Here is a 23,506-nt window from a genome sequence, read left to right as displayed (position 1 = left end):
GAGCAGCAAGCCCCTCCCCCGTCCCAACTCCTGCAAAGAGCATTTTGGGACTTGGGGAAGGTGCCTCTCAGGACTGCGATGGCAGGAAGGGCACCCCGCCACACCACGGGCTCGCTGCTCCAGACCCCAGAACACATACCGAGTGAACACTAAGAAGTGCTGAAGCCCAGCCCTAAGCCGGGCCCCCCCACCCCCAGCCCTGCAGGCTGGGGTCTCTGGCTGTCCCCCGCCCAGGGAGAGGGGCAGAGGCCTCTGGTCAGGGCCTGAGGAAACAGGGCAGATACCCCAGGCTGGGGCCAGACCACACCAGAAGGGCGACATCTGGGCGGGCCCCCGTCCCACTGCAGAGTCCCCCATCTTCCATACACCACAGCCTCGCTAACTAACCGGATGGTCAGACTGGGGGTGGGGGTGGGGAGGCAGCGCTGCGGGGCACACCGGCCCCGGGGCGGGGCATCGGGAGGCTCTCAGGTAGCAGATCCCCTCAGGCCAGCACGGACCTTGAAGGGTGCAGAGGCTCGTAAGCTGCAGCTGGGCCGCGAATGAGACCCCAGAGTGGGCCCCAGACCTGGAGGCGGCGTGGGAGCCAGTGGTGAGCCTTCAAGCCCATGCGAGACAAAGGACACATTCTGGCGGATTCAAGAAAAGTTGTCTTCCGAAAGCAGGATTCGAGATGCAAAAGACACCAGCAAAGTTTAATCGGGACGCCCGAGCCGATGCCTTCTGAGAGGGGTGCGGCACTGGACCCGTCTCCAAACCAGGGAGGAAGGCCACACGGTGCTCAACCACTTCCTGCCCCCGCCTCCGGCCCAAAGTTCTGTCTTCCGACACCCTTCACGCCCACTGGCTGCCTGGGACCAGAAAGGCGTGGAGCCCTGAGAACTATTGGAGTCTGGGGTCACACGCTTCCTCACTCATGATCCCCAGTGCCCCCAGAACCTCGGGACCCACCCACGGGTCTTGGGCACAGGCAGGGCAGTGGGCAAAGTGTCCCCAGAAACCAGGTTCGGACAGAAGTTAGGTCCGCTCGAGCACGTGGCCCCAATACCAACACCCGGGGGCCCCTGAGGCCTCATCGGGTCTTCACCAGGGCCCTGTAGAGTGAGAAGCTGAGAACAGCAGTGACGGCAGCCCCGATGACCCCCAGTGTCACCCGAAGCCAGAAGGAGGTAGAGTGCAGCTCCCCGTGGGCCAGGTGTCTGCAGGAAAAGAGAGGCCGGCTGGAGGCGCCTCCGGGACGCTGCCCAGAAGCTTGCTGCCACACCCCCACCCGCCTCCTGGAAAGCCCCAGAGCCCACGGGGCTGTTAGCGTGGGGAACGAGAGGGCTCCCACGGCAGGGGGCCACCGGCGAGACCAGACCCCCCCCGCCCCTGCGTGACTCCAACCACACGGTTACAGCTGTCCTGCTCTCCCGGTGACAGAGACTACCGGTCACCGGGCTGAGGACAGGCTCCCACCACAGGGGCTGTGTGCCGGTACCCACGGGAAAGTGGCCATGGCAGCGAGCCGGGTGAAGACAGCGGTGCTGGGCTTGGCCGGGCTGGCGCAGGAGAACGGAGCAGGGGCGGGCAGCCGGTGCCTGCGGCAGAACTCCGCAGGCGACAGGCCAGGTGGCGAGATGCCCTCAGGCAGGTCAGCCTTGGAAGAGACGAAGAGGCAGGGGGTCTGCCCGTCCATGTAGTGGCGCTGCGGAGAGAGGGGCCGCGTCAGGGTGCCATCCCCGGTGGCCTGGGCCAGGGTACTGCCCCAAAGGGACTAGGGGTGGGGGCCTTGCCTTGTAGACGCTGGCACAGAACGCAAAGGAACCGGGGTCGCTGCCATCGAACATCAAGCAGGCCACGTCACAAGCAGCATCGGGTGCGGCGGCCAACAGGCTGTCTGCGCTCACCTCGCACAGCTAGACACGGGGCGGTCTCAGGAAGGGGTCCGGGGCTTGGCCCTCTGGGCCACATTGAGACAGGTCCCCCAGCACGGACTCGGGGTCTATCCCGGGGGGGGGGGGGTCACACTCACTATCAGGTACTTCTCCTGCCCGTTGACCTGCACCGTGTTGATGGCGTAGACGGCAGGCTCCTCGGGGGACTCCCTGCGATCCTGGCGTGGAGGAGGGAGGCGTCTGAAGCCCACCGGCCTAGAAGCTGCCCAGAGCCCCTTGCCCCTCGGGCGGCGGGGGGAGGGCCGGGGCAGGAGCTGGGCCCCCTCGGCCAGGGATACTCGGACGCTCACCCCCAGACGGCGGCCGAGGAAGGCCTGCAGAAAGGCGGATTTGCCCACTCCGCGGGCTCCCACCACCTTGCACAGGAGGACGTTCCTCTGCGTCTGCCCCTTCTCCTGATCCAACCTCTTCTCACGCGTGACTGTGGACAGACGGCCAGGGCGTGACTGAGGGGGCCGCCCGGGAGGGGCTGGGCTTGGGGTGAGAGGGCGGATGCCCACCTGTGATGGCGTGGGCCTGGGAGTCCCGCTCGCAGAGAGTGGGGTAACCCAAGTAACCAAGGTGCTCGAGGCAGCGCCGGACATCCAAGTAGGTCACCAGGCTGGGGGACAGGAGGGACGTGAGGCCAGGGAGGCGTGCTGTCACCGCCGAGCGGGAGGGGGCGGTGGCAGGGGTGGCACTCACGTCCACTGGCAGAGGTACCCGTGCAGGGGCAGCCGGCCCGCCTCGGTGGGGACCTCAAGAGACAGCTGGGAGCCCCAGGGCGCAGCTGGAAACACGCTGAAGAAGCTGTCCAGCTCCACAGGCGAGAGGCTGCCATCGTGGTCCTACAGGCAGAGAGGCTGTGGGGACGTGTGCCTGGAGGCTGGAGGGGCTGGGGGGGCGCACGGCGGGAGTCACGACACCCTCACCTGATCGTGCTTCTCAAACACCCTCTGCACAAACTGGTAGCCGAAGTGGTTGAGCTCGGTGCTGCAGCCGGGGGGGCACGTGGAGCCTGTGCGGGTGGCAGGGGCTCTCTGGTTCCCAGGGAGCCCCGTGCCCACCACGCTCCCCACACCCCCCGTGTCCCGGGACAGGGAGGCTCCCGCATCACCCCCTCGGCAGAGCAAAGCCCGCCCACGCGTTCCTCCCAGCCTGCCTCCCCGCGAGGGGGGGGGGCTGAGGGGCCCCCCCCCCCCCCCGGGCACCGGCCTGACACGGAGAAGAGAGGGGGAGCCCAGCGCCCCGCCCAGCACTCACGGCGGAGCAAGGTAGTCCAGGGTCAACTCCAGTGTGTCGCCGTAGCCAAAGCGCCGCAGGATAGTCCACGTGGTCTCGTGGCGGCCACGCTGGATGAACAGCGTGTTCAGAAAAAGGAAGCCTGTCCCGGAAGGGGCAGAAGGGCGAGTGACGCTGGGCGCGGCCTGACTCCTCCCTGCTCCCAAGGGACGGGCAGGGCGTCAGGACTCACCGTCCAGGGTCAGCCGGTCCCCCCGCACACCTCCCGCCACGTTCTTGCACACCACCGTCTTCACGTCCTCCAGGGCCTGGGGGGCCAGGGGGTGCCCGAAGCAGGATTTCTGCCCCCGAGGGAAAGTCGCCATCAGCCGGCCAGCCGCCTCAGCGACTGCTCAGCGTCACTAAGGGCACCCGAGGCACGGAGCGCAGCTGAGCCCTCGAGGGGTGGGCACCAGCAGCAGAGGGGGCCGCACCTGGAACGCGTTGAGTTCCTCGTCACTGAGCGCCTGATCTAGGTCCTGGTCTGAGAGCCTGAAGATGCGCGTGAGGGCCTGGACACACGCGGGCCTCAGCTGCAGGGACAGCCGGCTCAGCACGTACCCCCCCACCCCCGCCCCCGCCCCCGCCCCCCGCCCCCCGCCAGTCAGCTTCACCTCCTCACCCTGCCTGTCGCCCACCTGCTTGGCCTCAGGGTCGTAGAGCGGGGCCGTGGGGTGTAGCACAGCCTTCTGTGCGTAGTAGAACAGCTCCGAGATGTTTCTCAGGTTCTTGGCAGAGCACTGGTGGCCACGGAGACAGACTCAGAAACGTGCCCAGTATCAGAGGACTCGAAGGGCCCCCAAGATGCTGGCACAGGGTAGCAAGCAAGGCTGCACCTGGCCTCAAGGACACCGGCTGAGGTCCCGGGGACAGCGGCGCAGGGGCGCGGGCCGCGGGGCCTTGGTGCTGGGTTCCCGGTCTCACCCGCCACTCACCTCCACACAGGTCTCGATCTCAGGGAACTGGCTCATGATGGGCAGCACGGCCTCCATCGAGCTGCCCGCCCGCAGGTCTGACTTGTTGCCCACCAGGATGATGGGGACTCTGGGGAGAGAGACCCATGGTCACCGTGGGTGGGGGAGCTGGCGGGGCCCACCCCCCTGGGCCCTGCCCGTTACCTGGGGCCCCTCTCGGTACCCCCGTTCACCAGTGGGATCCATTTGGTGCGGATCTGAAAAGCAAGGCCTAGCCGTGAGGAGAGGGGCCTGCCTGCCCCACGGCTCCCACCTGGAACTCACGCCTAAAGGGGGAGGTCGAGGCCCACTGAGGGACAAAGTCACAGATACCGGGAATGTGCCCGCTTGGAGAGGACAGCAGGTGGGACCTCATGTGATCCTGGCAGACACGCCCAAGGGACCCGGGATCAGCAGCCCACGGCACCCCATTCCACAGACTTCTGACCACCCACGGGCCCTGTGGGGAGACAGGGCCACAGGAGCTCCCCGGGGAAGCTGCGGGGTCCTGGCTACAGGCCCCCGCACCCAGAGTGGCTCCGCGAGGTTTCCTGAAGCGCTGGTCAGAGATGGGGCCAGACACAAGTACGAGTCGCCCAGAGCCCGGGTCGGCAAGGTGTCCAGCTGAAGTCTGTGTGGAGGGCAGCACGGAGGTGGGTGCCAGCAGCAAGGACCGGGGTGGGTCAGGAGCTCTACCCCCTCACCTTCTCGATGGTAGCCTCCTCAGACACGTCATACACCACACACACCACGTTCGCCTGCGGGAAAGGGGGTGAGGCACGGCGTGACCACGGGCTCCTTGCTTCACGCTGCCCTTGACGGGGCCGGAGACCTTGGAAACGCCCCTCTAGCCGATGCTCCCCGGCTACCGTCAGCTGCTCCGACTTGGCAAGTCCCTCTTGGTGGCGGGGGTGTTGCGGCTGCCAGGCCCGAGCACTGCAGCTCTGGCCAGTGAGGCTCCTGGAGGGCTCAGGACCGACACCGCCGCCCCCAGAACTTGGCACCCCAGCCCTGCATTCCCTTGTCATCTCGGGCAGAGAGAATAACGAAGTATGCCGTGAAGGATGACCGTGGCGAAGAGGCCGCCTCTGAGTAACGGTGGCCACTGCCCTTGCCCAGCAATGCCCCAGAACACAGCAGGAGCTACCGGGACAGCTACCCGCCCCCACCTCCCCCATCGCAGCCTGGTTCAGGTACAGATCCTCTTGGTGACAGCACACGAGCAACGATGACCTATAGCCGTGGTCACAGCACCCACTAGGGTCCAGAGGCTTGGAGCAGTGGACCGGACTACGGGATGGGAGGGTAGGTGGCCAAGGCACGTAGATGCCTAAGGGGTCACTTTGAAGAACACTGAGACTGCTCCCCAGATCCCACCAGAAGAGCAAATAACGGGCGCACTGAGCCAAAGGGCTGGCCAGCCATGTGGTGTGGGTACCAGGGCCCTTCTTCTCCCCAGCTCCCAGCGGGGGGAGTCAGAGGAGCCAGACGACTCTCAGTACTGGGAGGTCAGGGAGGGATTAGCGAAGCCTCCAGGAGCACCTTAGTCTAATCCCTCGGAGAGAGAAGCAGATCAGGCGGAGGCAGCAGCCCGCACCCAGGCCCTAAGTGATCAGCACCCCCTTCCTGAGCCCTCAGGGCACGCTGTACCTTGTCAATCTCTTCCTGAAGCTCCTCCGCCGTCTGCTCGGCTTCTGGAAAGAAAAGACACGCTACTGCAGAACTGCCCAAATGCCTGTTCCTGGGCAGAGGCGGAGGGTGGGCTGGGCGGCCGGCTCTACCTGAGTAATCCACGATGTGGGTGGGCACCTTCTCCGGGGTGACGTCTGCGGGGATGGTGATCTCTTCTGCTCGGGGAGGGACCTGGAAAAGACGCGGCGTACCGGTGGCCCGGGACAGAGGGAGGTCGCGCCGGAGAGACACCGAGGGGTGCGGCCGCGCTCGGCTCTTACCTCCGCGGGGAACTCTTCGCCCACGAGAGACAGGATCAGCGACGTCTTTCCCACCTGGGCTGCGCGGGGCGGAGCGGTCAGCGCAGCGGCCAAGAGCGCGGCGCCCCAGCCCCAATGAGGCCGGACCCTCGCCGCGACCCCGGTGGCCCCAAGACCCCCACCCAGCTCCCAAGCCCGGGGGTCCTACCCTCTCCCAGGAGCAAGATGCGCACATCCCGCTTCATGGCGGCCGCACGGATCCGGATTTAGATCTCGACCCCGATCTCGGCTCGACCCCAGCCCGACCCCGATCACGGATCCAACCCACGCTCTCCCACTTGTCCGCACTTCCGCCCCCCGCCCGCACTTCCGCCCCCCGCCCGCGGAGCCGCACTAACGAGCGAGGCGGGCCAGAGCGTCCGGACTGTGCGGCGGCGCCACCGCGCGGGCACACTGGGCACCGCGGGCATCGCGCCGGAGGGACGCGGCTCTCGCCCAAGGTGCCGCCCCACCCCGCAGCTCCGCGCGAGGACCTGACCCGCCCACTCTGGGCAGGGAGCAGGTCTGGGCCCTCTGTGCAGGCTGAGCTCAGGCCAGGGCAGCGGGATCCTGGAATGACCATCTCACGATGCCAGAATGCAACACCCACGTTTATTTGAACTTCACAGGGCGGAAGCATACAAAAGCTCTCAGACCGAGAGCACTTTCCGTAAAGTCCAGGCTCTTGACGATTTACAGCGGCAGGTCCGCTGGCGTGTAGACATGGGCCTAGAAACCACCTTGGCTCACCCGGAGGCCCTGGGACAGCTCAGCTTCTCCGCCAGGCTGGCCAGGACCCTGAGCCCAGGGACTCCTCTGTGGCCTGGTGGCCCGAGACTTCCCACACCAGGATCTCACTGTGGGCCACTGAGAAGAGCAGCCGGGCAGAGGGGGCGAACCTGCAGAGCTGCACCAAGTCGTCATGGCCAGCAAAGTCCTGCACGGCCCCCGACTCACAGTCCACCAGCCTCAGCATGCGCTCTGCGGGCAGAGGGCACAGGGTTGGGCAGGACAGGCAGGGTGCCGCGCATGCCAGGCCCCGTGTCTGTGTAGCTCCGGGGCCCAGGGGTCCCCCAACCCGTCTGGCTGCCGATGCCTCGTGGAGGAACGTGTAGCTAGAAGCCCTGTGCCCTCCATACCCCCAGGCCTGCTACAGCTGGGACCAGGGGCAGCCGAGCTATGGGGGGGGCCCATCAGCACCAAGGTGCCTCACAACATGGGGCTTTCGAGGCCCCAGTCTACACCACGGAGTCCCTCTGCTGAGGCCCTCGTGCTGGGTACAGCAATCGGCACCCCACACTCCTCATCTCTGGGCCCTCCGACTCCCCTGGGACAGGTGTCCTCACCCCGCTTCAGGGATAGGGAGCTTGGGACACGGAGGTGAGAGGCAGGTGGTGGTATGGGTGACCCACTCGGCCCTGCTCAAGACGGGCTGGAGTCCCTGCCCGCCAGGACTCACCAGCAAAGCCAACGGCCATGAGGTGGGCTCCGGGGGACAGGCTCAGGGACACGGCAAAGAAAGGAAGCGGGATCCTCTCCACCACCTGTGGGCAGTGAGCATGAGCCTCCCCTCCCCAGCCTTGGATCCCCCCGGCTCCGGGCACCGCACGGGGGGAGGGGGCGCACGTGCCTGCTTCCGGTGGAGGCTGTAGAAGACCACCTCTGGGTGCATGCCGAGACCCGCACACGCCAGCAGCGCCCCATCCCAGGGGCAGAAGGCAGCAAGACAGGGCGGTGGACGGCTGGGAAACTGGGCAGGGCACGGCGTGCTGCGGTGAGGTGGGCGGGCAACTGTCCCCGCCTCCCGTGCCACCGGGAGCCTTACCTCCGTGGGGGTGGGCGAGGGGGAACTCAGCCAGTCCAGGAGCTCACAGTGGCCACGTGGCCAGTCGGAGGCCCAGATGCTGATCCGCTGGTCTGAGCTGGCAGCCAGCCACAGGTCGGCACCCTCTGCCCCTAGGTCTCCGCACTGGGGGTGCGTGAGGGCTGGTGGGTGCCTCCTGCCCTGCTGTGCCCAATTCCCCGCCCCTGCCGGCACCCCCAAGGCCAATCCCCGCCAGCTCGTGGGGCCACCTCACCTCTTTGTTCGTGCTCTGGATGGCGGAGATCGGAGCGCCCCGGTGGTCACTCAATACGTGGAAGGTCATCCCTGTGCGGGGACGGCTCACGGCCACGAGCCCGTCCTTATCTCCGGAGAGGATGGTCTGACCTAGGCCAGGCAGGGCCACACTCCGCTACCCTGAAGGCCCTGACCCCAGCCCAGAGGTATGACCTGGGCCCAGCGGGGGCTGCCCTGTCCCCCTGTGGGCCCCCACCCCTCACCATCAGCAGAGAAGGCAATGGCCGTCAGCGCAGCCCGGTGGGGGCGCATCTTGAGTTCCATGGCAATTTGGGAGACGCTGAAGACACGCAGCGTGCCATCGCTGTAGCCTGCTGCTACCTGCTGCTCCTCGGGACGCCCGCAGGACGGAGGGCTCCAAGCCAGGCAGAGGCAGCTCTGGGGACCCAGTGGGGACACACCAGACTCCCCTGAGGGTGGAGGACAGGAGCCCAGCCCCAAGGCTGGGATGGACACTGTGGGGAGGACATGGCCACCACCAGGCAGGGCCGGGATGTGGTCTGGGCTCAGCCCCGGTGCCCCCCAGTACCTGGTTCAGCACCTGGAACTGGATCAGGAGCTCCATGCTGGCCAGGGACCACACTCTCACACTCCCGTCATCACTGCATGAGGCCCAGTGGGACGCACTGGGACTGAAAACCAGCTCGTTCACCTGCAGGGAGCCAGCCAGCCCCCCACGTGAGGCCGCGTGGCCCCCAGGCAGAGAGGAGACACAGCAGGCCCGGGTCTTTTTTTCTTTTAAGACGTCATTTTTTTTTAATGTAATCTCTGCCCTCGGTGTGGGGCTCAAACTCACGATCCTGAGATCAAGGGTCCCATCCTCTTCCAACTGAACCACCCAGGCGCCCCAAGTGGTCTAGTCTTGAATGTGAATTTCAAGCGGAAGTGTGAACTCATAATGCTTCTCACTTAAAAAAATAATTTGGGGCACCTGGCTGGCTCAGTTGGTTAAGTGGCCAATTCTTGACTTTGGCTCAGGTCGTGATTGCACGGTTTTTGGGTTCCAACTCGGCGTCACAGAGTCCAGAGCCTGCTTCAGGTTCTGTGTTTTCCTCTCTCTCTGCCCCTCCCCCGATCACACTCTGTCTGTCTCTCTCTCTCAAAAATAAATAAACATTAAAAAATAAAATAAAAAACTGGCTGAGCAGTAACAGGTTCCTCTGGGACTCAGACCATGACCTCTATGTCGTCTCCCACAGGAGGCACCCCGGGCTCTGAGAAGAAACAGCCACGGCAGGTCCTGGGAGGAGCTGCAGAGGGCCGCCTGGAACACCTTGTTCCACACGAGAGGGAGATCGCCAGCAAATGCCAGCTCAGGTCAAGGCCTCAGGACCCCAAGTGTGCAGGCCCCAGTGGATGAATGGACACGAGTTCTACCTGGACCACAGGATGGCACTTGGCTTTGACAGGCTACAGCATGGAAAGCCCCGGAAAGCATGGTGCTCAGGGAGAGAAGGCAAAAAGCAATGCCCGGGGCAGGCGCATCCACAGAAACAGGTTGGTCTATGAGGACCAAGGACCGGGCAGGGGAATGGAGATGAATGGTTAAAGGGTATGGGGCCCCCTTTTGGGGAGATGAAATGCCCTGAAATTTGACTGTGGTGCTGGTTGTACAATTCTGTGCATGTAACAAAACCACAGACTTTCAGCGGAGAAAGCACAGGGCACGTGGCTTATGTGGCAACACGCAGCTATCACCAAGAACAGAACAAGTATGCAGTCCTCACCCATCTCACACTCGTTTCTTTGATGGCAACTGTTATATCTGAACAAATGAACAGATATTTAAAAAAAAAAGGGGGGGAGGGGCTCAGGTACCAACTCCTAGAACCTCCCGCTGCCTAAAGGCTCGCTGAGCATCAGGAGAAACGGTGAGCACGAAGCTGTGGGACCCACACTTCCATCCCGCGGCTCACAGACACTCCAAACTGGTGGGCCACTGCTTGATGCTGAGGACCAAGCTGGCACCGAGGACACCCAGCCCAGAAGCCAGACGATCGGCTACCCTGCCACTCCTGCCTCGGCTGTGCCTCGGGGGAAGCAAGCTCACCAGCACGTCTCTCCCGAAAAGGATCAGACCAGCACCGCCTAAGACACCCCCGAGCAGTGAGTCATTCTATGAGGACATCAGTGACAGGCAAGCGGTCCCCGAGTGCTTCCTGGTGAGACAGCTTGCTCAGCAGGTGCCACGGGGACAAACTGGCCCTGACCAGGCCCTGGCCTGGCCCCCGGACAGCTCGGACCCCGGGGAGCGCAGGGCAGAGAGGCATGTCCGGCCCCGTGGCCATGGGAGGCTCCAAGGCAGCCAACATGGTTTTTTCGGCAAATCAATTACCAGAGAAAAAAAGGCACCACAAGAAACAGGTCAGAGCAGGCCAAGAGGCTGGGGGGTCCCGCCTATGGGTCCTGGCCTGGGGGGATGCCTGTGGGTCCTGGCCTGGGGGGGGCTGCCCTGTGGGTCCTGGCCTGGGGGGACGCCTGTGGGACCTGGATCCACAAGGGGTAAGCATGTGTCTCTATGCTGTGGAGTCCTCATCCCTGGCGGGACCTCCAGAACCATTTCCACATAAACCCATCTGACTGCTGGGCTCGGACTGGGAACAACCTGGGGGAGGCAGGGACAGAGGACAGCTTGTGTGTGGCTGGCTGCCCTGCCCCTGTCCGGCTTGGAAATCCCCTCACCTTACTCCTGTGGCCACTGATGAGGCGGGTGCTGGTGCCCTCGGCCCAGCTGACATACCAAAGGGTCCCCGCCGTGGTGCCCACCACGCCCATGTCCATGCTGTCGTGGAAGACGGCGCTCACGACGGCACCATCCAAGGTCAGTTCGTGCTCCATGAACACAGAGCTAGACCTAAGGCGTGGCGGGGGCGTGGCTTCAAAAGGTGGCAGCCGGGGCCCAGGACTCTGGGGACATGTCCCCAGCCTGGGGCTACGACCCCCCGGGCCCCGCTCAAGGGGTCAAGGACACTGGCTCCCAGACACACCCACACACGTCCCACCTGGCACGGGCACCTTTGCGCCTCAGCTCCGGCACGGCCCCCACCGCCCACAGGCGTAGGCGCCTGGTGTTGCTTCCGCTGACCAGCCGCGCTCCCGAGCACAGCAGCACTCCTGGGGGGTAGGAGGTGGCGTGAGCCCTTCCCCAGACGCCCAGACCTCGAGACGAAGGCTCCCGGGGAGAGGCCCAGCCCCGAGCTGTCAGGGGGCGCAGGGAATCCGTCAGGCACCCACCGATCTCGCCGTCATCTGCTTCCCAGGCCAGGAAGCAGCGGCCGGCACGTGTGTCCCAGACACACACCCGGCCAGTGTTGGAGCCGCAGTAGAGCAGAGGCGTGGCCCCGTAGCAGAGCGAGGTCAGCTCGCCCGCCCCCACCTCCTCAGGGATGGGCTCCCGGTGCACCTGGAGGGACACAAGGGCAGCCGGGGTCGGCAACGTCCCGGGGCTGAGCCAGACCCCACCCTCCACCACAGCCTCTGAACCCTGGCACCTGGAGGGCGACTTCAGCCCCGCGTTGCTGCAGGAGCCACGAGGTGATGGCACCTTGGCCCACGCAGGCGAGCTCTCTGGCATCCATGGGGTTGAAGGCCACGCCGTGCGCTGGCTCCGGCAGGCGGGCGGAGGACAGGAGCTCGCAGGTGGCCACGCTCCACAGGGCCAGGGTGCAGTCACCGTAGTCCCCTGGGGAAGACGCACAGTGGATGCATCAGCTTCCCGGGAGTCTCAGGACAGGCAGGCGAGCCCAGAGACGACGGTCTCCCCGCAACCCGACTCACCCAGTGTGACGAGCAGCGTGTCATCCGGCGAAAAAGCCAGGGCCTGCACGGCGGTGTCGTGGTAAGAGAGAAGGTGCCGGCAGGAGCCCCCAGGCACATCCCAGATGCGGATCTGGCAGCAGGAGGCTGTGCTGCTGCAGCCCGAGGCAGAGGCTAGGATCTGCCGGGCCGGAAGGCGGACGGTCAACCAGGAGGGCGCGGCCCACCGGCCCTCCCTGGGCCCCGTCCTGCTCTGGGGAGGAGAGCCAGCGTGGCTCTCAAGAATCCAGGCTCCCAAGTGCACTCCGGCCCCAGGCGCACAGGGTAGGGCGTGCAGCCAGCACCTGAGCATCGTGGCTGAGGGCCAGCGTGGAGATCTCCTCGGGGTGGCCGAGCCAGTGCCGCTGGGCGCCAGAATGCAGGTCCTCCACCACCACCAGGCAGCCACACGTGTAGGCGAAGAAGCCTGGGGGCAGGGAGGGCACCCCTGAGCCAGTCGGCCAGGCCCGGGGTGCATCCTCCCTGTTTGCTTCCACAGCCGTGGGCGCTCGCGCCTGGGAAGCCCAGCTCAGAGGCGGCACGGGTCCGTGCGGGATGGAACACAGGACAGGTTACCGGGAGAACACGCCTCAGCTCGGGGATCCCTCCTGGCCCGCCACCCAAGCCCCCCGCGGTGGCAAGGGCTCGCGTGCTCTGAGGCTGGGTAGAGCCTCAGAGCCACCTAAGGGTGGGTAGAGCTGGGCCCCTCCCCGCGGCTTCTGGGCTGGGAGCCAGGGTGCGCTGTGGCCCCACCTGTATCTGGCTTCCAGACCACATTGGCCCGCCCGTTCCCGTTGTAGCCCACGACGGCCTTCAGGAGCAGACGCTCGACTCGGGCACTGGGGACAGAGGCACTCTGCGAGGACACGGGAAGGACGATGGTGCGCCGGCACAGCACCCAGCACCCCGCCCCCCCCCCCCCCCCCCATGTCTCAAGCTCTTCCCCCCTCAGGCCGGGGCCGGGGATGAAGCCTTAGGTCATGCAGGATCCCAGGAGACAAATGACAAGAGCCTGGGCCCCAAAGCCTGTGTAAGAGGCCAGGGAAGCCGAGAGGTGTGAATGCTGGGGGCAGGCAGTGCGGGAGGCACCTGGGTCGGGAGGGCGCAGGTGAGGGAGGGGCGGCGGGGGCGGGGGGGAAGGGAAGGCTCCACAGGACACCACCTGGGGCCACTGTGGGTGTCAGCAGGGCAGTAAGAGCCTTGACCAGCCAAGCCAGAGTATAGACACAAGGTGCACGGGAGAGCTGCAAGGGGACTGGCCCCAAGGGCTATGGCAGCCACCCCAGGGAGACCCCAGGAAACTGAGCTTCCCAGGGAGAAAGAAGGCTCCCAGAAAACGCAGGGCCATGCCCCCTCCACCCCGGGGCCCGCAGCATCTCCTTGTGAAAGGTGCCGTGAGGATGCCCCCAACTGACCTTGACGAGCGAGGAGGCCTTGTAGCGAGCGGTGAAGTGCCTGTAGCAGTCTGGGCGAGCAGGGGGATGGGCCTGGGCTTTTGTGGTGCTCCGAGCAGCTGGCAGGGAGAAGGAAGAGGCCTCGGAACGTCAGAGCACCCGTGACCGTGACCGTTCAGAGACCCCTCCTCGCACACGGTCGGCTGGCCCTGCCGGATGGGACAAGTGCCTGACCCGCTCCGGATACCTGAGGTCGAGGGCGCACTCAGGCTGCATCCCACTGCTAGCCTGGCCCAGCGGGGGCCCCAGGCCAGCCTACCTGCCCTGCAGGGAACACCTCACAGGGTAAACCTCAGCCCGTCAGCAGCTGGGCCTCCCTTAGGCCACCTGGCACCCACAAGACACCTTGGCCGGCCGGTCATGAGTGTCCCTGCCCCACCCTGCAGCCCCTCCTCTGCTTACTGGCCCAGCCACAGGGGTGGGGACGCATGCTGAAGCCCCAGGGGCCCCCGGGAGCCCCCCAGGCCCCATCTCCAGCCCCGCTGGCCTCTTTCACCAGCATGGGCAGGCTTGAGGCCTGATGGAGCCCCTCGGGGCTGTGGCTCTCCTGGGACGGTCCTTCTTCATCTGATGTGGAGAAAGCACCTGGGGGGGGGGGGGGGGGGGAAGGTGAGAGGAAGGAACAGAGCTCCCTCGCCCCTGTCCCTGCCCCTGCCCCTCCCCAGAGGCCTGGAGGGAAGCATGCTGGCTCCACCCAACAGTCCCTCCCAGGACCCCCACCCTTACCATCAGCACCCTTGAGGGGCCCAGCACGGGCGCCCAGCTGGAGTGGGGAAGCCTGGGATGGCACAGGCACCTGCTGCCGGGGGAGCCCACCGGTGCCTGCCTCGGTGTCCTCCGGCTGCCTCGCACCTGGGCCTGGAGACACAAGAGGTCAGCCTGGGCTCAGGGCCCGGGGCACGCACGGCACATACAGACAGGTGTCCACACACCCCAGTTCTGCCCCGGGGACCCCAGGAAAAGCAGGGGCACTATGCTACCCGCAGGGACTGAAGAGCCGGCCCCAGAGATCACCACAAAGCCTACCCACGTGGTGGGGCCACTCACTAGCCTCGCAGGTCGGGGGTGCCCCAGGTGAGTCTCCGGCACTGCGGGGCAACAAGAGAGTCAGGTGGGGGGGGGGGGCAGGTAGCCGAAGGCCTGGTGGACAGGGGTCGAGGGCGGGCACTCGCCTTCCCGAAGGTGACCTCCCGGGGGCACCCAGAACGTCCCAGAGGAAGATGGCATCCGCCACGCTGAGGAGCTGCCGCTGGCCAGGGGCGAAGGCCACAGCACGCACGGGCTCTGAGTGGCCGATGTAGACCTGGGGGCAACAGCAGGCATGTCCAGAGGCCCTCAAGGCATGGCCGGGGCACCATGGTCCTCCCAGTGCCGGGACAAAAGTAGTGCTCCACGCTTCACGCAGCGGACGCATCCTGCAGGCCTGGCCGTGACCCCCCGACCCTCCAGACCAGGGCCTGAGCAAGAGGTCCTCCGGGGTGTCAGGCCCCAGCGGGCACAGGGTGAGTTGAGGGTATCGTCCTCCACCTGCCCTCCCACCACCCGCCACGCACCTGCCTTCGGCACCCACCTGGCAGCCGGGGCTGGCCTTGGCCGGGTAGTCCCACACCCTGATGACCCGGTCAGTGGCCGTCAGCAGGAAGCGGGCATCCCTGCTGAGAGCCAGGGAGGGGCAGGCCACAGAGTGGACGCCTGATAGCTGCAAGAGGGCTCTTGTCAGTGAAGGGAGATTGAAGCTCACAGAGGCCCCGCGTGGGAGAAGCCTCTCCTTCCTCCCTTCTCAGAAAACGCCCCCTCTGAGGAGCAGCAGGTGGCCCAGGGCCCCCCGCCCCCCGACTCCTCGAGGCACTGCAGGTACCAAAGCTGGAACCCAGAGAGAAAAAGAAGTCAAGCCGCTGACCACAGCCCCGGGCTCACCTCCCGGACCACGCGGCCCGACGCGGCATCCAGCACCACCACTGTGTGGGACGACGTGGACACTAGCAGGTGGCCGGGGGGTACGGGGCCAAAGCAGATGGCCACAGCCGAGTCCAGGCGGCTGCTGGCCAGCTCTAGGGCACTGACATCAACTCGCAGCAGCTGGGGGAGAGCAGCAAGTAGCCACCGGCCACGACCTCCAGACGGAGCTGACGCCCCCAGAGCCAGAGCGCCGGAGGCGGGCAGCCTCAGGCCCCTACTCAGCACCCCTGCCTGCCTGTGGCTCACACGCTGTGTCTGAGTCAAGGCAGCGGAGCCTAGACCCTCTCCGAGGTAAGCACAGCCTCCCAGCTGCCCCCTCAACTCCCTCCGGCTCCATACCAGGCCAAGGAGAGCCCCTGCCCCTCCCTGCCTCCCTCCACCCTGGTGGAACCCAGGACAGTCACGCGGCGGCCAAGAAATGATCCCCACGGAGTCCGCTGGCCGGGCCGACACAGACACACAGAAAGCTCCAGCTGACTCACCTCTTCTAGGGAGGCTGTGCTCACGATGGTCACCACGTACTTGGAGGGGCCCACGAAAGCCAGCAGGCGGCTGTCCCCACTAACCACCAGGGCATTGGGGGTTGGGCGGGCATCCCGGCACACCATGTTAGCTGCCGACAGCACGGGGGAACACGGTCAACTGGGTGCAGAGAGGGTACCCGCAGGAGACACGGGTCAGGACCCAAACCTGCCCCCAGCTGTGGGAAACACCCGCCCAGAGCCTGGCAGGTCACACAGCAAGAGCCCACAAGACCCGCACGCGAGAGCACCAGGTTACCCGGCTACTGCTGGGGCGGCTGGCGCTTCTCCAGGTGACCACCTGGCTGGCCCGAGTTATAGCAGCCACAAGAGAAAACAGACAGATGGCCTCGGGGGGTGCTCTGGGGTGGGCCGACCCCCACCTGGTGCTCAGGCCACACACCTACTCCTGGAGCAGGCTGGCACAGACCCTCACGGACCTGCACTGACCTGGGGGCCGAGGAGTCCCAAAACCACCCTCACCCCGGAGCTCTGGGTAGCGAGCGAGCCCTACCCCGCAGGGACCCGACAAGGACACGGCTGGAGGGCCCAGTGGGGCCCGGGGGGCCTGACCTGTCACACGCAGGACGTGGCACCGGGTGGTAGAGCAGTGGTACTGGGCCAAGGTGCCCCGAGAGCAGGAGCTGAACAGGAAGCTGCCGTCGGGGCTGGCGGCCAGGCCGGTGACCGCTCCTTGGTGACGCCTGTAACACACGGGGACACCCACTGCCCAGACCTCTCACAGCCGGGCCTGGCCGAGTCCCCGGAGGGCAGCGGAGGGCCCCCCCCACACCACGTCAGCTTCCACCACGGGTGTCTTGGGGCTGGAGCCCGCCGGGCACCCACCTGTGCCGTACCAGAACCCCAGCGTTCTCCAGGCTGAAGGAGCAGACGGCCCCGCTGGCAAAGCCACAGAAAAGAACTGGCTGCGTGGGGTGGAAGGCGATGGCGCGCGGTGTCTCCTCGGGGGACCTCAGGTCATACAGCTGGAGGGCGGGGCTCCGTGAGGGCACGCAGAGGCAGGGCTACCAGATGGCCTCTGGCCTCAGGAGCCCGACAGCCAACTTTCCAGCTGGCCTGAGCCCTCAGGCCCCACGGGCCCTCCTGTGTTCCATGTCTGCCTGGGCCCCACCCACCGGCCCCCAGGGTGGCCTGCAGCCTTCCGGTCCCCCCCTCCGCCATGCCTCCCTTCGGGCCACACCCCACCTGCTGCAGGGTCGCCAAGTCCCAGACGCGGACGGTGTGGTCCTGGGACACGGTGGCCAGCTGCCCTCGGCTGCACTCGGTGGCCAGGGCCAGCACCGGCGCAGTGTGGGAGCGAGCCAGCGTGTTGTATTCTCGGGAGGGGACGTCCAGGAAGCCCAGGTGGCCCGAGAGGGTGGCGGACAGCACACGCAGACCGTCAGGGCTGACGCAGACCCAAGAGACCGGGCCCTCGTGCTCTGCAGGCGAGGGGAAAGGAGTGGGGCTCGGCGACCTCTCGGCCCCTACCCAACCCACACAGACCCGTCTCCTTGCGGCCTGCGGCTCCCCCATAACCACCGGCTTCTGGGCTCAGCACTCAGCCCTCTGGAGCCCACGACTGCCTTCTAGCCAAGGGACGGCCCCAGAACACGGCCCTCCCGCGGCAGCTCTGGCGGTGGCAGTCGGTGTCATGGCCCCACCTGCCTCTAGGAGCACGGAGGAGAAGTCCAGGGGCCAGAGGCGCACGTAACCATCGTCGGAGCCCACGGCGCACGTGGTCTGGGAGACACTGAGGCTGCTGATGGAAATGCCGGGGCCTAGGGGGTGGGCAGCGTCAGCCCAAAGCATCGGGACCGCTCCCCGCCCCCGCAGCGGGGGACCCACCCACCTGTGCCAAATGGCTGCTTCTGTGAGGAGTGGCCGCCAGGGGTCTGTGTGGGCAACAGGCGGCGAGCACGCCGCACGGCCCTGCGCCGGTGGTCGATTTCCAGGATGTGGCCGCTGCGGCCGCACACGTAGCTGCTCGGGAAAGCGACAAGTGAGGGCCGAAGGGGCAGCAGGAAGCAGGACCCAGCCAGTTACCGGAGCGAGGGCAGGGCTCACAGCGTATGGCTGTCCTGGGCCTGCCCGAAGGCCAGGTCGGTCAACTCCAGCACGCGGTGCTCCCCCAAGTCCACGGGGCAGGAACGCAGCTCCCCGCCTCGCAGCCGCCAGAGCCGTACGCCGCCCTGCCCGCACGACGCCATCCTGCCCGGCAGAAACCCGACACTGAGGACAGTACGCACGCCAGGCAGGAGGGGCAGGCTCAGCCCCCACCTGGGCCCCTGGGCTGCCCAGGACCCATCCCGGCAGGGCAGGGGCAGGGGCAGGGCAAGGACAGTCCGATCACCTGGTTTCATCAAAAACGGCAACCTTAAACGCCTGGATGTCAACGCCGGTGTGCGTCTTTGCCAGAAGGACGGCCTCGCCGCCTCGTCCCACCTGCTCTGTGCCCCAGGCCAGCACCACCTGCGACAAACCCGTGCTGAGGGCCCGAAGCCCGCCCACCCACCCCGCCTGGCCGCCCCTACGCCTCAGCTCTCCCTTCCCATACCAGCCCGCCTGGGCCCTCGGCGGCCAGGAGTGTGGGCATGTCGGCCTACGCGCGTACCCCGCGGCTTCCACAGACACTCGAAGCCGGGCGCGTCTGCGGAAACGGCGAACACCGACCCACAAGCAGAGACGGACCCGCGGTAGCATAGGAGACCCCGTGGACGCAGCGGACTTGCGAAGAGCTGACGTGTAACACACGGCCAGCAAGGACAGCGTGCCTTGTATAAGTGCTGCCCCTGTCCGGGAGGGCTGAAAAACCCGCCGTACTACATGGTGTGCACGGAGCGCGAGGCCGGGCCGGGGAGCTCTGCTTCTCAAGCAGTCTGGACTCTACCTGCGCCCCGGCCCCCCAGCCCCGGCCTGTTACCGCTTGCCCGTGGGGGTCCTCACCCCGGCCCCCCAGCCCCGGCCCGTTACCGTTCTCCCATGGGGGTCCTTGCCGACGCCACAGAGCAGCACCCCGCTGCTGGAGAAGCTGCAAGGGCAGGCGGGCGGTGAGCGTCGCTGGGGCTGGCCCCCCACCCCTCAGAGGCCCCGCGCCCACCTAAGGGAACAGAGGGCGTGGACCGGGCTCCGGAACAGGGACAGACACCCCCCGGTCTGGAAGTCCCACAGGCGCAGCATGCTTGGGGGCCGGGCCTGGGCTGAGGCCAGCAGCGAGCCGCTCCCATCCAGCGCCAGGGCAGAGACCTGGGGAGGGGGCAGGTTGAGGGACGGGGCTCAGCCTGCAGGCGCGAGCCCCCCTGGGGACGGGCCGGCGGTGCCCACCTTGTCAGTATGGCCGAGAAAGAAGCGCTGCTCCCGGGTGTCCACGTGCAGGACCACGATGACTGCGTGGCAGGGATACACCACAGCAGCCCCATCCTTGGTCCACAGGGCCTGTGCACGGGGGCCAGAGTCCGGTGTCACAGGCCGGTTGGCCTCACGCCTCCTCAACCCCGGCACACCCCACCCTGTGTTTCCGGGATGCACACGCACACAGACACGGGGCCTCCTCTGAACCCCGTCTGCGATACAAGAAACTCTGGGGCCCAGACAACGAAACACCGGAACCCACAGAAACTCGTGGCAAGCACAGGACCGTAGAGACCCAGAGGTGGTGCCCACGCCCAGCCCCACACGCCACACGACAAGCATCAGCGCCTCACACAGCCAAGTGTGAGTTCTCGGGCCGACAGAAGCGCAAGCAGCCGGGCCAGTGCTGACCCAGCCTGTGCTCGTGGAACAAGCAAGGGACGTCCGGACAGGAAGTCCACACGTCCACTAAGAAAACAACAGAGCCACGTGCAGGCATGGGATTGAGGACCTCAACACCCTCTGTGTAGTTCCAAAAAGAACATAAGAGCCCTCACCCATTTGGTACTGTGGCCCCCAAAGCCAATGACGCCCTTGAGCTTAAGGATCGGATCTGGAAGAAAGCTCTGAAAGAAACAAAGTCCCAGTGAGACACAGGAGGCGAGGCCCCATCCGCTGGGACTGCACCAGCCAGGGCTAGTCCCTCCCTCCCGAGAAAGTGTCATCGTCCTCATGGCTGCCAGCTGCACTGTGGCAGGGAGCCAGGATGTGGCCACAGTGCGGATCCTCCGGGGACTCTAGCTCCTGCCCCTGCCTGGAGTCCAAGGCCCCTGAAGATCACTCGGTGCCTCCTTACTCTTTGTTCAAAGACAGTCTCGCCCAAAGTCATCTCCGGCCTGCTCTGCTTTCTGCCAGGACGCTGGAAAACAAACGGTTACCAGAAGCCCAGCAGCCCCTGTCCATACCTCATCAAGGCCCCACTCCCTCAAGGCCTCACCCCCACTCAAGGCCCCTACCTTCCTTGGAAAAGGCACTGACCTGGCGCGGGGCCACATCCTCCAGGGCCACCGGCACCATGGCTGACTCCGGGACACCCGTGTGAACACCGTTGCCGGCTGTGTGCTTGTCAGTGACCTCCGCCCTGGCCGAGGGCTCCTGGCTCCGGTCACGGGGGCCATTCATACTGGGGACCTCTGAGTGCTCACAGAACAAGCTGACCTCTGGAAGGGGCCTGGGCACAGGCCGGGCCTGGCGAGACTGCAGAGGTACAAGTACCTGTCAGCACCCTAGGGCCACCACCCTCCAGCCCCATCCCCGAGGGCGCAGGAGCACTCACGGCTGTGGGGCCAAACATCCGGACCGCGGGGGACACGCCGTCCGGGAAAGGATTACTAAAAGCCACTGGGGGAGGGACAAGCTCCCGCACGCGCCCCCGGAAAACTGGAAAAGAGCAAATGCATGTGGAGCAGAGCACAGAGGCCTGGGGAGAACGTGGGCCCTGGCCTCGCCCCTCCTCCGGCAGCAGCCCACCCTTCCACCCTGGGCCCCCCGCGAGGTCTGAGACCAGCAGGCACCCCACACAACCTCCCGCACGGTTCTTGCACCCCAGGACGGCCTCCAGACTAGCCCTGGCCCCCGCGGGCCCCATCCTGCCAGGCTCACCACCCCCAAACGGTGTCAACACCCACTCCTGCCACACTCCACGTCCCTGCTGACCCCACAGGCCCACCTGCCTCAGGAGGGGAGCGGCTCTTCTGAGCCGGCTCGGAAGATGCTCTTGAGCCGACACTTGGAAACCTTAACGGGGTGGAGGGAGAGTCAGTGTCCAGACTGCCCTGCCCTCCCTTTGGCAGCCGCCTCGGGACGGGCAGAGCCGCTCACCGGATGTGGACGTAGTGCTCGTGCCAGCTGTCCCCCTTGGGCACCGGGAATGCCATTTCTCGAGGTACAGGAGTGACGGGCAGCTTTGCCCGCCGGGCCTCGGCAACGGTGACGGCTACGAAAGGCAGAACCGGTTCGAGGAAGCCCACCCGGCTCCCTCTTCCAACACAGGCGAGACTCAATACCGGGGGACGATACGGTGTCACCCGGTCCCCAGCCCAGCCACCACTGCCCCTTGCCCCCCACGGGCGCCTCAGGAGTCGGGGGGCTCCAAGACGGCTGCGATGCCAGCCCCTCCTGCTGAGAAGCCCGGGACGGAGGGAGGGGAGGCGCACACGGGCAGCGGGAGGGGACGCTGCGGTACGAGCGGGCTGCGGCGCCTACCGGGGTCAAAGCACAAATCGCTGGTGTAGAGGCTCTTGACGAGCAGACTGGCGCACAGCCTGACGCTCTTGAGGTGACCGTAACGCCGGTTCAGGTAGACCAGGAGGATGTCCTGCAGATCCAGCTGCAGGCACGTCCAGCGGGCACCAGAGGGGGCAACGCCAGCCAGGTCTGCACAGCATGAGCCAAGATCAGTGCCCGCGGTCTCGGCGGCCAGCCCACGGCGCTCCACTTGGCCGCAACCACACGTGCCCCCCAGCACCTACCCCTGTGCCTGGGCCTGCCCACCTCCCTCCCTGCTCCCAGGCTGCCTCTCCCGGACCCGCTGAATCCTGTTCACTCCCTGCCTCCACCTCACCTTTCCTAGACGTCCCGGTCTCACAGATGAAGGGAAACTGAAGCCACGTGGCCGTAGACTTGAACTCCCTGAAGAGGCTGGAGAAGGACACACGGATGACCTGGCTGTCCTGCAGGCAGAGCATGACCATGAGAAGACAAGCGGGGCTGCAGGCACGCAGCCCACCCCCCAGCCCCCACTCCCGAGCCCGGCACCTCCGTGGCTACGTCCAGATGAATGACGAAGTGCTTGGAGGGCAGGGGCCGGAACAGCACATACAGGTACCGTCCCGTCAGCCCCAAAGACTGGGTGCCGGTTTGGGGGAGCTGGATGTAATTCCCGGCAGACACGGAACCCCGGATGCGATACACCGTGCACTTGAGAGTCTCATCCTGAAAAGAGACAAAGCAGCACACGCGTGACCCTTGGGTGGTTCTGCGAAATGTCTCAGGAGCGAACGGGTCCCTGCTGCTGCCACCAAGTCCCTTGTCCACTTACTGTCACAGGAGTCACGTCGCCTTCCTTAGTAGACCGCTTCCACTCGCCCACTTTGAAGTGTCTGAAGACGTTGAGGAACGGGTGCTGCCACGCTGGGGGGTCACGAAGGTATGAGGACCCCCACGGGCATGAAGGCCTGACCCCAGGTGCCAGACCCCCGCGGGTCCTTGGGGGAAACCTGTCCCCGGGTGCCAGACCCGCGCGTCCTGGGGACGGGGGAGAGCCCTGCGGGTCCTGGGAGAGGAGAGCGGCATCCCTCCGTGGGCCACCAGACCTTCCACGGAGGGGCCAAAGTCTGGCTCTACGCTCCCCCCACGGTGACGGCGATCACAGCGCGCGGACCCGGCTGGGGCAGCGCGGGTTCAGTACGCTCCGGTCCCCGAACCCCGGACCCCGAGCCCCGGCCTCCCGCGCGCCGTTACCTTTCGCCATGGCGTCCCGGCTCGCACTTCCCGCCTAGACCGCCGCTCACCCTACGCAGGGCACGCAGCGCGCGCTTAGCAACGGCCGCCTGGCAACGGCGCCACTTCCGCCGGCCCGCGGACGGGGCCACGTGACCTGCGGCGGGGCGGGGCGCACGAGAGCGCGCGGTGGTGGCCGCGTGACTGCGATCGGCCAGGAGTCCGGTCGCGCGGCCCGAGTCACGGCCGGAGGGTGCTCCTGGCTCGCTGTCCTCAGCCTCTCGGGCGCCTCGGGCCTCTGCGGCCACTCTCAAGCCGGGGCCCTGCGGGGATGCTCTAGCAAGTTTAGCTGTGGGGACCTGGGAGGGGCCTCTCTGGGGCCCACCTGTATAGCGGGAACACCATGTGTGGTGGGAACGCGCTTGGCAGAATTAGTCCCTACCCACCGACGGCCCACACTGGGCTCCACCTGCTGCCTCCAGCCCTCTAGCGATGCCGTCCACACCGGGGGTACTCCACTCGGTCCCGTGTCAGCCGCAGGCAACCCCACCCACCCGAGAGGCAAAGCAGTGTTTCACAGGGCAACTCACCTGTGTTCAGTGTCCAGCAGCTCTGGGGGATTAAGAGACAGGACTAGGCGTCCTGAGACTTGGCCCCAGCCCCGAGCCACTGGGACTATATCCCAG

The 23,506-nt window shown here is 66.3% G+C and overlaps 2 protein-coding genes across 3 annotated transcripts; both read right to left on the bottom strand.

Moving 5' to 3' along the window:
* Positions 1–607: 607 nt before the first annotated feature.
* RHOT2 (ras homolog family member T2) lies at positions 608–6,445 on the bottom strand. The gene is given in 20 exon segments (XM_049639098.1): positions 608–1,199; positions 1,485–1,687; positions 1,776–1,898; positions 2,015–2,095; positions 2,228–2,358; positions 2,438–2,538; positions 2,622–2,764; positions 2,849–2,923; positions 2,925–2,934; positions 3,180–3,300; positions 3,391–3,499; positions 3,632–3,730; positions 3,836–3,937; positions 4,133–4,241; positions 4,316–4,368; positions 4,855–4,908; positions 5,801–5,844; positions 5,932–6,013; positions 6,103–6,161; positions 6,290–6,445. Coding segments are annotated over 20 exon segments (1,863 nt in total). The 5' UTR covers positions 6,327–6,445; the 3' UTR covers positions 608–1,072.
* Positions 6,446–6,713: 268 nt separating this feature from the next.
* Positions 6,714–22,921, bottom strand: WDR90 (WD repeat domain 90). 2 transcript variants are annotated; one of them, XM_049639097.1, is made up of 43 exons: positions 22,842–22,921; positions 22,420–22,511; positions 22,137–22,313; positions 21,943–22,051; positions 21,585–21,755; positions 21,201–21,315; positions 21,049–21,116; positions 20,656–20,759; positions 20,358–20,576; positions 20,176–20,238; positions 19,877–19,945; positions 19,293–19,403; positions 19,069–19,214; positions 18,942–18,999; positions 18,322–18,440; positions 18,036–18,179; positions 17,821–17,951; positions 17,633–17,749; positions 17,175–17,410; positions 16,815–16,954; positions 16,542–16,672; positions 15,930–16,060; positions 15,406–15,567; positions 15,059–15,187; positions 14,661–14,791; positions 14,536–14,576; positions 14,215–14,346; positions 13,891–14,073; positions 13,450–13,547; positions 12,788–12,890; positions 12,340–12,461; positions 12,017–12,176; positions 11,731–11,921; positions 11,474–11,642; positions 11,242–11,353; positions 10,922–11,093; positions 8,769–8,891; positions 8,443–8,617; positions 8,199–8,329; positions 7,946–8,089; positions 7,751–7,870; positions 7,580–7,664; positions 6,714–7,101 (listed from the first exon to the last, which is right to left on the bottom strand). In XM_049639097.1, exons 1-43 carry the CDS (start codon positions 22,849–22,851, stop codon positions 6,890–6,892), a joined length of 5,556 nt encoding a protein of 1,851 aa, XP_049495054.1. In that variant the 5' UTR covers positions 22,852–22,921; the 3' UTR covers positions 6,714–6,889. The 2 variants fall into 2 exon arrangements, with proteins under 2 accessions (XP_049495054.1, XP_049495053.1); XM_049639096.1 differs by having other exon boundaries at positions 7,751–8,089.
* Positions 22,922–23,506: the final 585 nt, after the last annotated feature.

The sequence above is a fragment of the Panthera uncia genome, chromosome E3 (assembly GCF_023721935.1).
Source record: "Panthera uncia isolate 11264 chromosome E3, Puncia_PCG_1.0, whole genome shotgun sequence".
Lineage (NCBI taxonomy): Eukaryota > Metazoa > Chordata > Mammalia > Carnivora > Felidae > Panthera > Panthera uncia.
This window is presented reverse-complemented; position numbering and strand designations above follow the sequence as displayed.

Bases quoted from the DNA above. Each gene is read 5' to 3' on its own strand.
- WDR90 (XM_049639096.1), bottom strand. The intron at 12,177-12,339 runs GTGCTGGCTGCA...CCGGCCCGGCAG, and splicing joins CCCTCAGCCACGATGCTCAG to ATCCTAGCCTCTGCCTCGGG. The intron at 7,102-7,579 runs GTGAGTCCTGGC...CTCTGCCCGCAG, and splicing joins CATGGCCGTTGGCTTTGCTG to AGCGCATGCTGAGGCTGGTG.